This window comes from Onthophagus taurus, chromosome 5 (genome assembly GCF_036711975.1).
Source record: "Onthophagus taurus isolate NC chromosome 5, IU_Otau_3.0, whole genome shotgun sequence".
NCBI classification, from domain to species: Eukaryota; Metazoa; Arthropoda; class Insecta; order Coleoptera; family Scarabaeidae; genus Onthophagus; species Onthophagus taurus.
The window spans coordinates 7,373,124-7,384,819 of NC_091970.1; the positions used below are offsets into that span (position 1 = coordinate 7,373,124).

At 29.5% G+C, this 11,696-nt stretch overlaps 3 protein-coding genes and 1 long non-coding RNA gene across 5 annotated transcripts in view; 1 reads left to right on the forward strand and 3 right to left on the reverse strand.

Moving 5' to 3' along the window:
- Positions 1-6,389, forward strand: part of LOC111416300 (necdin, MAGE family member) — a 107,827-nt gene extending 101,438 nt beyond the window's left edge. For both annotated transcript variants that reach the window (XM_071195804.1, XM_071195805.1), the window contains 3 exons: positions 5,487-5,865; positions 5,915-6,129; positions 6,184-6,389. In XM_071195804.1, the coding sequence (XP_071051905.1) occupies positions 5,487-5,865; positions 5,915-6,129; positions 6,184-6,267 (678 nt within the window). In that variant the 3' untranslated portion in view covers positions 6,268-6,389. The remainder of the gene's footprint in view (positions 1-5,486; positions 5,866-5,914; positions 6,130-6,183) is intronic.
- LOC111416303 (uncharacterized) lies at positions 995-2,881 on the reverse strand. Its single transcript, XM_023048278.2, has 2 exons — positions 2,608-2,881; positions 995-2,555 (listed from the first exon to the last, which is right to left on the reverse strand). Exon 2 carries the CDS (start codon positions 2,544-2,546, stop codon positions 1,086-1,088), a length of 1,461 nt encoding a protein of 486 aa, XP_022904046.2. The 5' UTR covers positions 2,547-2,555; positions 2,608-2,881; the 3' UTR covers positions 995-1,085.
- Positions 6,390-6,580: 191 nt separating the features above from the next.
- LOC139429748 (uncharacterized) lies at positions 6,581-9,431 on the reverse strand. Its single transcript, XR_011640323.1, has 2 exons — positions 9,168-9,431; positions 6,581-9,064 (listed from the first exon to the last, which is right to left on the reverse strand). It is a non-coding gene; the product is annotated as an uncharacterized lncRNA (long non-coding RNA).
- Positions 9,432-9,936: 505 nt separating this feature from the next.
- Positions 9,937-11,592, reverse strand: LOC111416299 (peptidyl-prolyl cis-trans isomerase sig-7). The gene has a single exon (XM_023048275.2). It carries the CDS (start codon positions 11,504-11,506, stop codon positions 9,995-9,997), a length of 1,512 nt encoding a protein of 503 aa, XP_022904043.2. The 5' UTR covers positions 11,507-11,592; the 3' UTR covers positions 9,937-9,994.
- Positions 11,593-11,696: the final 104 nt, after the last annotated feature.

Genomic DNA, 11,696 nt, shown 5'->3' on the forward strand with positions numbered 1-11,696 from the left:
AACCCGACTGTTTCTAGTTCTAGGTCTTGCGTTAGTTCTAGTTGATAGTGCTAGTGTAAAATTAGAACTAACACTAGACCTAGAACTAGAAATATTCTAGTTTTGGCTATTTCTAGTTTTAGGTCTAGTGTTAGTTCTAGTTTTAATTGTTACTTAACCCTAAATTCTTGTATATTGATCTAAAAATTTTTTTTTTATTTAATCCACTTACCTTGCTTATAATTTCATCCATTTACCCATTTTGAATTAAATACAACCTTCAAATCCAATTAATTACGTGTTTTTAATAAAAAAAACTTAAATTCAACGTCCATTTTGACATGTAACTGCAATATTTGGATCTTAATCACCATGGTAACGGAGTCAAGTTGGATAACCTTAAAATAATAAAATTTTATTCCGATTTTTTTATCAATTCTAACCTAATTTTTATTAATTTTAAAACATTTCGAATTCTTTACGATTATCTCGCATTGATAACAAATTCGTTAATTGCAATTAATTTAAATCGATTCTAATTAGGAGAAATAAATTTTATGATTTAATCCACTTACCCTAATATTATAATTCCCTAGATAAACCAATTTTGAGTTAAATACAGCCTTTTAAACCAATTAAATAAGACTTTTTCCTTAAAAAAACTTAAATTCAATTTCAATTTTAACAAGCGTCTGCAATGTTTGGATCTTAATCACCATGGTAACCGAGTGAAGTTGGATAATCTAAAAATAATAAAATTTTAACCGTTAATATTTCACTTTATATTTTTTTTATTTCAACTCAACGGACCTTACTTCGTTTCAACAAAATTTGACAATTAAATAAATTAATTTATTATTAATTTTATTAAAAATGAAATAATTAAAATTTTATTTTAAAATGCGCCATCTATGAATCGATTGCCGAAGTTTACTTGTTTCAATAATTAAATTAAATTAGATTTAAACAATAACGTTTAAACCCTTCTGCGTTGTTTAAATGTTAAATAAAATCGTTATCGTTAAAAAAATTTATTTATTAATTATTATTAATAACATCGAAAATGTCAACCATTTGAGGTTAAAAACGTCAATTTTAAATTAAATTTACTGGCTTATACCATAAGTTATTACTACATGATCACTTTTAACAATACCAACTAAAGTCCTAATACTAATAGCGAAGGTAACATATTCAGGTCTAATTTTCATCGAAAAAATAGGAACGGTACAGTTTATAACTTTAGCATGATATCTAGCATTGGTAGTTATTCTATAATTGTATTTATCAGCTCTGGATTGGCCGATTACTTCGAATCGAATAAACATTTTATTTTTGTCTTTATCCTTTTTGGTTGTAACTTTAAAGATATATCCCAAAGTAATTAAACATACAACATCTTGTACTTCGCCAACGAAAGAAATGGTTCTTGTCATTTGGTGGTTATAAAATATGATATTGATGTGTTCGATTCTTAAGTGTTCAATAATATCCTTGTATTGTCCATGCCATTCACATAAATGTGAATTACTAAACGGGCAAGAATAATTACAGGAATTACAAATGTGGTTTTGATCATTTCGTTTGGGATAAATCGACTTATAATTAATTGGGACATCTATAAGATTACTTATTGACTCAACGACGTAATTTCTCGCTGAACTAAACGAACCCAAACACAAAGGACATCTTTTTAAATTCTTCCTACACTGTATACACACACTATGCCCCGTTTTGCAAAGAGAAATTTCGCATTTCATCGAATCCTTACAAACGGGACATTCCATATACTCTAAAAGAGAATTAGTATTAATTTTAAACCCCTCTTTGTTAATCGTAATAATCGTTTCGAAATTATCTCGCAACGTTGACTTTAAAAAGTCTAAATCGAAAATAATCGATTCATTTTTGATGTGTTTTTCGTTTAACATCGAGTCGTGTAATAAAAACATCGTTTGAGGTTTCGTTAATAAATTACAGCCTCTATTTTGAATGGTAAATTTAAAATTGTTTGTTTCATTTAAATTTCCGATAAAGTAGACGAAAAACATTAATTTGTTGCCTTTTACGGCGACATAAAAAATAAAATAATGTTCGTTATTAAATAATAAAATTCTTATGGTTTCGAATTGTGAGTTGTAGTTAAAATTAAAATTATAATGGTAATTATCAAATATTTTAATGGAATCTTTGTGTTTTTCTTTTATGTGTGATAGAATATCTTCGTAAACCCCACAGCAATCCGACGATTCAAAATTTAAAATCGAAAAAGGACACATTTTATCTCTATAATCACAAATCGTTTCGTGCTCAGAAATTTCTTTAAAATAACACTGCTTTGGACATCCTTTCGTTACATATTTACAAAACAACTTAACATCTAAAAGCATTGAGTGCATATCCTCATTAATTTCCGCATCTTTATACTCAGTCTTTGATATGCAAGATCCACAAAAAATTCCTACATTTTCTACCTTCATCACAGGATATTGCACTCGAGTATTGCAATAAAGACACTTAAACATTTCAGAACTTATAAAATCAACTGCTACAACTTTATTTGCCATATTCAAAACCTTAAAAGAAATAGAAACAATTTCGATTTTAATACTTTAATTTCTTACCTACAATTTTGTTATTTAATAATCGAACAAATCTAAAATGATGTGGTTTTTAACATTTCACGTGTTCTAAAACAGGTTTTTGGCCAACTTGTTCGATCTCTTTCTAATTCATAAAGTTAATTTATTTCGTTAAATTAACTTATATTATTTAGAATTCTTAATTATTACGTTCCAAATTTCTTTTAATTTGTGAAAAATGTTTTTTTTTTTTAGGTTATGTTAACGTTTTTTTGACACATTTATTTTTACGGATATAGCGACCTCTATGATTTAAATTTAAATCATCCTTTTTTTTAAATAAATTAATTTAATTAAAATCAATTAATTAATTGAATCATTACATTAATCTAATTCACTTTTTAACAATAAAATTTAAATAAAATTATTATTTTTGAATATGTGGCGCCACCTATAATTTAGTGATCAATCAAAAAACGTAAATAAACAACATAACCTAACTTTTTGAAATTTTAATTTTATTATTTTAAAACGGCCAAACCCGAATGATTCTAGTTCTTGGTTTAGCGCTGCATAACAATTAAAACTAGAAAGTTAATTTATTTCATCAAAATTAACTTATATTATTAAAGAATAAATATTTATACAGGTGTCCCGTATCTTCCGCATCAGAGCATTATACGGTTGTAGGATACATTATTCTAAAGCGATCTTTCTAATAAAATTTTTCCAAATTGTTTATAATAACCGAACGGGAACTGTTTAAAGTCCCTCCAATACCGATTAACTTCGAATATTTAGTATTCTGGAAGTAATATTTATTCTTCTAGACACGGTATTTAGGTTCCTAGACCAGTGTTAGTCCTCTAAAAGCAATATTTAGGTTTCTAGAAGCAATATTTAGTCTTCTGGAGCAGTATATAATCTTTTGGTAGCCCTTTCTGAAAGGAGTATTTAGTGTTCTGGAAACAATATTTATTCTTCTGAACGCCATACTTAGGTTCGTAGACCAGTGTTAGTCTTCTGAAAGCAATATTTAGTATTCTGGAAGAAATATTTATTCTTCTAGACACCATATTTAGGTTCCTAAACCAATGTTAGTCTTCTAAACGCAATATTTAGGTTTCTAGAAGCAATATTTAGTCTTCTGGAGCAGTCTTTTGGTAGCCAAGTTTGTCTTCTGAAAGGAATATTTAGTATTCTGGAGGCAATACTTATTCTTCTAAACGCCGTATTTAGGTTCCTAGATCAGTGTTAGTCTTCTAAAAGCAATATTTAGGTTTCTAGAAGCAATATTTAGTCTTTTGGAGCAGTATCAAGTCTTTTGGTTGCCAAGTTTGTCTTCTGAAAGGAATATTTAGTATTCTGAAAGCAATATTTATTCTTCTAAACGACGTGTTTAGGTTCGTAGACCAGTGTTAGTCTTCTGAAAGCAATATTTAGTATTCTGGAAGCAATATTTATTCTTCTAGAAGCCGTGTTTACGTTCCTAGACGAGTGTTAGTCTTCTGAAAACAATATTTAAGTTTCTAGAAGCAATATTTAGTCTTCTGGAGCAGTATCCAGTCTTTTGGTAACCATGTTTGTCTTCTGAAAGGCATATTTAGTATTCTGGAAGCAATATTTATTCTTCTAGACGCCGTATTTAGGTTCCTAGACCAGTGTTACTCCTCTGAAAGCAATATTTAGTATTCTGAAAGCAATATTTAGTATTCTGGAAGAAATAGTTATTCTTCTAGACACCATATTTAGGTTCCTAAACCAGTGTTAGTCTTCTAAACGCAATATTTAGGTTTCTAGAAGCAATATTTAGTCTTCTGGAGCAGTAACCAGTCTTTTGGTTGCCAAGTTTGTCTTCTGAAAGGCATATTTAGTATTCTGGAAGAAATATTTATTCTTCTAGACGCCGTATTTAGGTTCCTAGATCAGTGTTAGTCCTCTGAAAGCAATATTTGGGTTTCTAGAAGCAATATTTAGTCTTCTGGAGCATTATCTAATCTTTTGGTATTCGTGTTAAGTTACTGGAAGCAATATTTAGTCTTCTGGAGCAGTATCTAATCTTTTGCTATTAGTGTTAGTCTATTGGAAGCAATATTTAGACTTTTGAAGCAGTATGCAGTCTTTTGGTAACCAAGTTTGTCTTCTGAAAGCAATATTTAGTATTCTGGAAGCAGTATTTAGGTTCCTAGACCAGTGTTAGTCTTCTGAAAGCAATATTTAGGTTTTTAGAAACAATATTTTGTCTTTTAGAGCAGTATCAAGTCGTTTGGTAGTCAGGTTTGTCTTCTGAAGGCAATATTTAGTATTTTGGAAGTTAGTCTTCTGAAAGCAAAATTTTGGTTTCTAGAAGTAATGTTTAGTCTTCTGAAGCAGTATCTAGTCTTTTGGTCTACATATTTTTCTTCTGACAGCAATATTTAGTCTTCTGGAAGAAGTATTTAGTCTTTTGGAGCAGTATCTAGTCTTTTGGTATCAGTGTTAGTCTACTGGTAGCAATATTTAATCTTCTGGACGTCGTATTTAGCCTCCAGTATTGCACTAGCATTGTTACTATGTGTTTTAATTTGTTTCATTAAAGTTAACTTATATTATTTAGAATTCTTAATTATTATGTTCCAAACTTCTTTTAATTTGTGAAAAATGTTTATTTTTTTTAGGTTATGTTAACGTCTTTCTTGACACATTTAATTATTATTATAAGCGACCTCTATGATTTAAATCATAATTTTTTTAAATCAATTAATTTAATTTAAAAAAATTAATTAATTGAATCGCTATTTTAATCTAATTCGCTTTTTAATAATAAAATTTAAATAAAATTATTATTTTTGAATCATATGTGGCGCCATCTATAATTTAGTGTTGAATCAAAAAAGTCAAATAATCAACATAACCTAACTTTTTAATATTTTAATGTTATTTTAGATAAAAATGTCTCAAAGGAGAAGTAAGAAATCGTTAAATAAATCTCAAAGTGATTCAGATGAGAGCGATCCCACTGAATTTATCGAAGAATCGGTAAAAAGATGCGTTCGTTATTTCTTGGTGGCTTCCGAGGGGAATTATCCTATAAAAAAGAATGATATTAAGAAAAATGTTCCTATAAAAACCTCGGGGGCTTTTCAACTAGTTATGAAAGAAACAACAAAAGCTTTAAAAGATATTTTTGGTTATAAAGTGGTTGAATTAGAGGATGGGTTTTATGTTTTATTAAAAAATTTTAATGATGATAAAAATCCAAAGAAGATTTTAACATTATTAGTTTTATCCCACGTTTTTATGAGTGGTGATTCAACATCTGAAGGTACAATAACACAAATAATAAATAAAAAAATAAATTGAATGATTTTTAGCTTCGATGAAATCGTTTTTGAATTCATTAAACATCGATTTGGAGAAAAACCACGATTTTTTCGGTAATGTTAAAGAATTTGTTTTCGTTACTTTGGAGAAGCAAAAATATTTAAGTGTTGTGGTTGATGATTTAACAAAAATAAGAACGTTTAAGTGGGGAGCTCGAGCGGAAGCTACAATTTGCAAAGAAACGATTTTAAAATTTGTTTGCGAGGTAATCCAATTTATTTTTAGTGGTTTTATTATTGGGAGCATTTCTTAATTTTAGATTTATAATACTAGGAGGAATATCCAACCTGAACAGTTTAAGGAACAATTCGAAAAAGCACAACAACAAAATTTTAATCAATAATCAATTTTTGACATCTGTCATTATTGGTGTTAACGAATTTAAAAACAGAAATCTGTAATTTAAACTCCAGTGCCCTTGCATTTTTCATGATGAGAGATAATAATAATCCCTTAAGTAGTTTGCTTACATTTATTTAATTAAAATACATTATTTATTTCAAATTAATTAAAAATATCTCAATTCGAAAAAGCACATCAACAAAATTTTAATCAATTTTTGACATCTGTCATTATTGACATTAACGAATTAAAAATAGAAATCTGTAATTTTACCCTTGCATTTTTCATGATGAGAGATAATAATAATCCCTGAAGTAGTTTGCTTATATTTATTTAATTAAAATACATTGCTTATTTTAAATTAATTAAAACTATCTCTTCAATTCGAAAAAGCACAACAACAAAATTTTAATCAGTAGGTTAACGAATAAACAATGTTTGAAGATAAACAATAAAATAAACGAAGGAGTAATTCACAAAATTCATTATGACTTGTCTCTGAATTTGAATATTTCCTAACGATAACAATATAGGTTGATATTCCAAGTTAAACATTAAATGTTCCACATGATTTATTTGAATTGCACTCTTTTTTGAGGGAACTTTATAAATAAACGACAAAAAACTGCGATCCTAAAATTAAAACGTTACAAATTAATACTTTACAAACTAAACTTACCGTTTTTATTAGTTTTTCAGCGTCATTAGTGAGTACAAAGACGCAAAATCCTCCAAGTACCGTATTAATTGATATTGCAATGAGCCAAATATCATCAACACGATTATTGTACTTAATTTTTTCGCCTATAGCACATAAACCAATCATTCCCATAACAATGCAAAATAATATGTATAGTATTGTAACGGTTGTCATGTAATTGCTAAATTTTGTGATGTGGTAACAAATTTGTTGGCGAAATTCTAATAGGTTTTTGGTATAAAAGTTTTTTTTAACATATTCGTAAAAATCATCAACTATAGATGTGATTAAATAGAAATAGACGTCAATAAACGCAATAAGACCATAAAACGACCATATATTTAAAGTATATACGACTGCCACTAATAAGCTGTGATATGAAAAGAATACAAGAGGTGCAGAAATTAAGTGATAAATGCTAATGAGAACTACATAAAAATACACTCTTCGATGACACTTTTTTATAATACCATCAAAATTTGAATTAATATAATAATTATTAATCCTTGTTATGATGCTTTCCAACCATTTAATATATTTACGATAAGATGATAGAAATGAAACGCTTATTAGAACCATCACCCAGCCAGGATAAACGATATGTATCATCATTAACACATCTACCAAGCTTTTTATTTCGAATTCACGAAAAGTTAGCTTAAGCACCATCAATAACTGAATTGTAACACGAGTTAAGGAAAAATTCATGTAATTTCTGTTGTATTTAACGGCTATTAACTTTTTTTCGTGATCACAGTTGAAAGAACACGGGAAAAGGCCGAGTATTAAACAAATTCTTATCAATGGTTTCAATACGCATAAAATACAATCTTGTTTTCGTCGCATTTTTATTATGAATATTAGTTTTAAAAAACATTTTCGGTTTAAGTATGATTTATTATGTACAAATGGGGTTTTAAATATTTAATAGATGAGTTTTTAATGAAGTATTGATTATTTATCTATAAGTAAATCTATGTATCTAAATAAGGCATCTACAAGAATAAATATTGCTTCAAGAATACTAAATATTGTTTTCAGAAGACAAACATGGCAACCAAAAGACTGGATACTGCTCCAAAAGACTAAATATTGCTTCTAGAAACCTAAATATTGCTTTTAGAAGACTAACACTGGTCTAGGAACCTAAATACGGCGTCTAGAAGACTAGATAATACTTTAAGAAGACTAAATATTGCTTTCAGAAGACAAACATGATTACCAAAAGACTGGATACTGCCCCAGAAACCTAAATATTGCTTTCAGAAGACTAAAACCGATCTAAGAACCTAAATACGGCGTCTGGAAGAATAAATATTACTACCAGAATACTAAATATTGCGTTCAGAAGACAAACTTAGCTATTAAAAGACTGCATACTGCTTCAAAAGACTAAATATTGCTTCCAGAAGACTAAATATTCCTTTCAGAAGGCAAACTTGGCTGCCAAAAGACTAGATACTGCTTCTAAAGACTAAAACATTGCTTCCAGTAGATTAAAACTAATACCAAAAGATTAACTACTGCTTTTAGAAGACTAAATATTCTAAATAAGACTAAATAAGCGAGCAAGTAAGTATTGTAAAAAAGCTTCCAATAGTAATTTTACTTGAGAGAAAGAAACATAACCTCAATTCAGTTGATAGTTAATTTTTAGTTGCTCATAATTCTTTTAAAACTGTTAATATCCGTTGTAAACCATCCAAATCGGGAAGATCAATGTCAGTTATATCTAATTAATTAGATTTTGAAAGATTTTGACATTGAAAATTGGATTTAGAATTTGTAAAATTCTTTTTTGGTTGGAAAACTTTCAAACCTGCAATGGACAGCTGAAATAAAAAAGTATACGCTTCAAATACGAAGTTTCATTCAGATTAGTGAAGAATTAAAGAAGATATGAATAAAATAAGTTAGACTGGGATTTTTTTGACATCTGTCATTATTGCTGTTAACGAATTTAAAAACAGAAATCTGTAATTTTAACTTCCGTTTTCTTGGATTTTTCATCTTCATTAGAGCTCTTGTTTCACCTCTCTCTCCGTTTCCGAATCATCATTGTTATCCACATTCAGTAGTAATTCCTCGAATTTGAACGCTTCGGAAAATGAGATAAAATTAGGGCTTTGATTTTGCAGAGTACACAAGATTACGACCCGAGCAAGTAAGTATTGTAATAAAGCTTCAGAGGCTGGTTTTACCTGAGAGAGAAAGAAACATAACCTCAATTTAGTTGACAGTTAATTTTTAGTTGCTCTTAAAACTGTTAATATCCGTTCTAAACCATCCAAATCGGGAGGATCAATGTCAGTTATATCTACGCTTCAAATACGAAGTTTCATTCAGATTAGTGAAGAATTAAAGAAGATATGAATAAAATAAGTTTTGGAATTTTGATTTTTTTGACATCTGTCATTATTGACGTTAACGAGTTTAAAAATAGAAATCTGTAATTTAAACTCCGGTGTTCTTACATTTTTCATCTTCATTACAGTTCTTGTTTCATCTCGAAGGATGGCAGTTCTACCTTTGTTTCAACAGTTTGTATCACCCCTCTCTCCGTTACCGAATCATCATTGTTATCCACATTCAGTAATTTCTCGAATTTGGACGCTTCGAAAAATGAGATAAAATTAGGGCTATGATTTCGTAGAGTACGCAAGATTACGACCCAAGCAACTAAGTATTGTAAATAAAACTTCCGAGACTGGTTTTACCTGAGAAGATAACCTCAATTCAGTTGACAGTTAATTTTTAGTTGCCCCTAATTCTCTTCAAACTGTTAATATCCGTTGTAAACCATCCAAATCGGGAATATGTAGAAAAATATATGCTTCAGATACGAAGTTTCATTCAGATTAATGAAGAATTAAAAAAGATATGAATATTGAAATTTTGATTTTTTTGACATCTGTCATTATTGACTTAACGAATTTAAAAATAGAAATCTGTAATTTAAATAATAATCCCTTTAGTTTGCTTACATTTATTTAATTAAAATACATTGCTTATTTCAAATTAATTAAAACTATCTCTTTGCTTTCTTCGTTTTCGGTTTTTTCTTATCCTTTTTATTCTTCTTATTTTTTTTATATTTCTTCTCACTACTTGTACTGCAATCAGAGTCACTCCCACTGGAAGATGAACTCAAACTATCTTTGGAAGAGCTCCTTTTCCTCCTTGATTTTTCCTCATTCTTTTTATACCTCCCTGAAGTTCTTGATTTTACATTTCTTCTCACATCCTTTTTATCATCATCATCATTTTTTAATCTCCTCTCTTTCTCTTTGTAACTTTTATATCTTTTATTATCATCATAAACTTTATTTCTACTTGACGTTTCGTAATATCGATTTCTTTCCCTACTTTTAGATCTATTTCTTGAAGTGCTTTGATTTCTTGATGACTCATAATTTGACTTTCTATCTCTCTTATAGCGTTCTTCTTCAATACGTTTATTTTTAGACTTCTTTTTCTCATTTTTGAAGTTTTCATTTCTTAAATATCTTCCTTTCCCCAAATCGTTTCTTTTACTATCATAATTAATAACCCCTTTGCCTTTTCCAAGCCATTTAACTTTAGCAACCGATTGTGAGAAATCAACGTGAATTCTCCGATCGTCAATAAGAACATTATCCATTTTAAAATAAGCATCTTCGCATGATTTTTGTTCGTCGAATTCAACGAAAGCATATTGAAGGGATTCCCCGGTTTTTCTATCTCTTATAACTTCGCACGAATTAATCTTTCCAAATCTGCTGAAGATTATGTTAAGATCTTCGTCTGTTGTAACCGGATTTAATTTGCAAATGAAAAGAACGTTTTCCGGGGGAGTCATATCCGCGTCGGGGATATCCCCGATCATCTCTAAAATCGTTGCCCCCGCTTTCGCTAATTTATCGGCTACGATTTCGTTGATTTCTTGGGCAGATTTGCCCTCTGTTTCGTCGATTTCCTCATCGGGGGCAATTCTCCCACCTTGCAATCGCTCCGCTGACGGTGAAGGCGATCTTTCTGGAACAATTAACCCCTCAGGATCAGGAAAAGGATCGTCTAACACCACAGTATGAGTAATCCTCACATCTTGATACGGCCGATTATCTTGATCGCAAATTGTTTCGTTTAAAATATCTAAAATATCCAATCCTTCAACAACTTCCCCAAAAACGCAATGCTGCTCGTCTAAATACATCAAATCCGTTCCAAGGGTTATAAAAAATTGACTCCCCAACATCCCATCTTCATTCCCCACGAAAGAAACCAACCCCGGAATTGTGTGTTTGATCCTGGGCATTTTCTCCGATTGGAAGTAACGTTTTAAAGGACCCTCAATAACTCCGTGGATTGATTCGCCACCGTTTCTTGAACCCGTCGGATCGCCAGTTTGGGCTATAAAACCTCTACTTATTGTGTGAAATAGGTTGTAATTGTAGTATTTGATTTTACATAGTTTGAGGAAATTTAAACTCGCTCGGGGGCGTTCTTTTATGAAGAGATCGATTGTTATGTCTCCTAAGGTGGTTTCAACCACAACGGACATGTTTATTATAAGCTTTTTCAAATTTTGAATCAATTTTTGATTAAATAGTTGAGGTTATGTTTGATGTCTTGATGTTTTTAGGTTATGTATCTGTAATATTATTTAATTTCAAACTTAAAAGATTTATGTATAACAACAATATAAATCGATTAATATTGTTGTTTATTATTTAATTTAATTAAATTAATAA

Excerpts from the sequence above, each read along its gene's own strand:
- LOC111416303 (XM_023048278.2), bottom strand. The coding sequence starts at position 2,546 with ATGGCAAATAAAGTTGTAGCAGTTGATTTTATAAGTTCTGAAATGTTT.
- LOC111416299 (XM_023048275.2), bottom strand. The coding sequence starts at position 11,506 with ATGTCCGTTGTGGTTGAAACCACCTTAGGAGACATAACAATCGATCTC.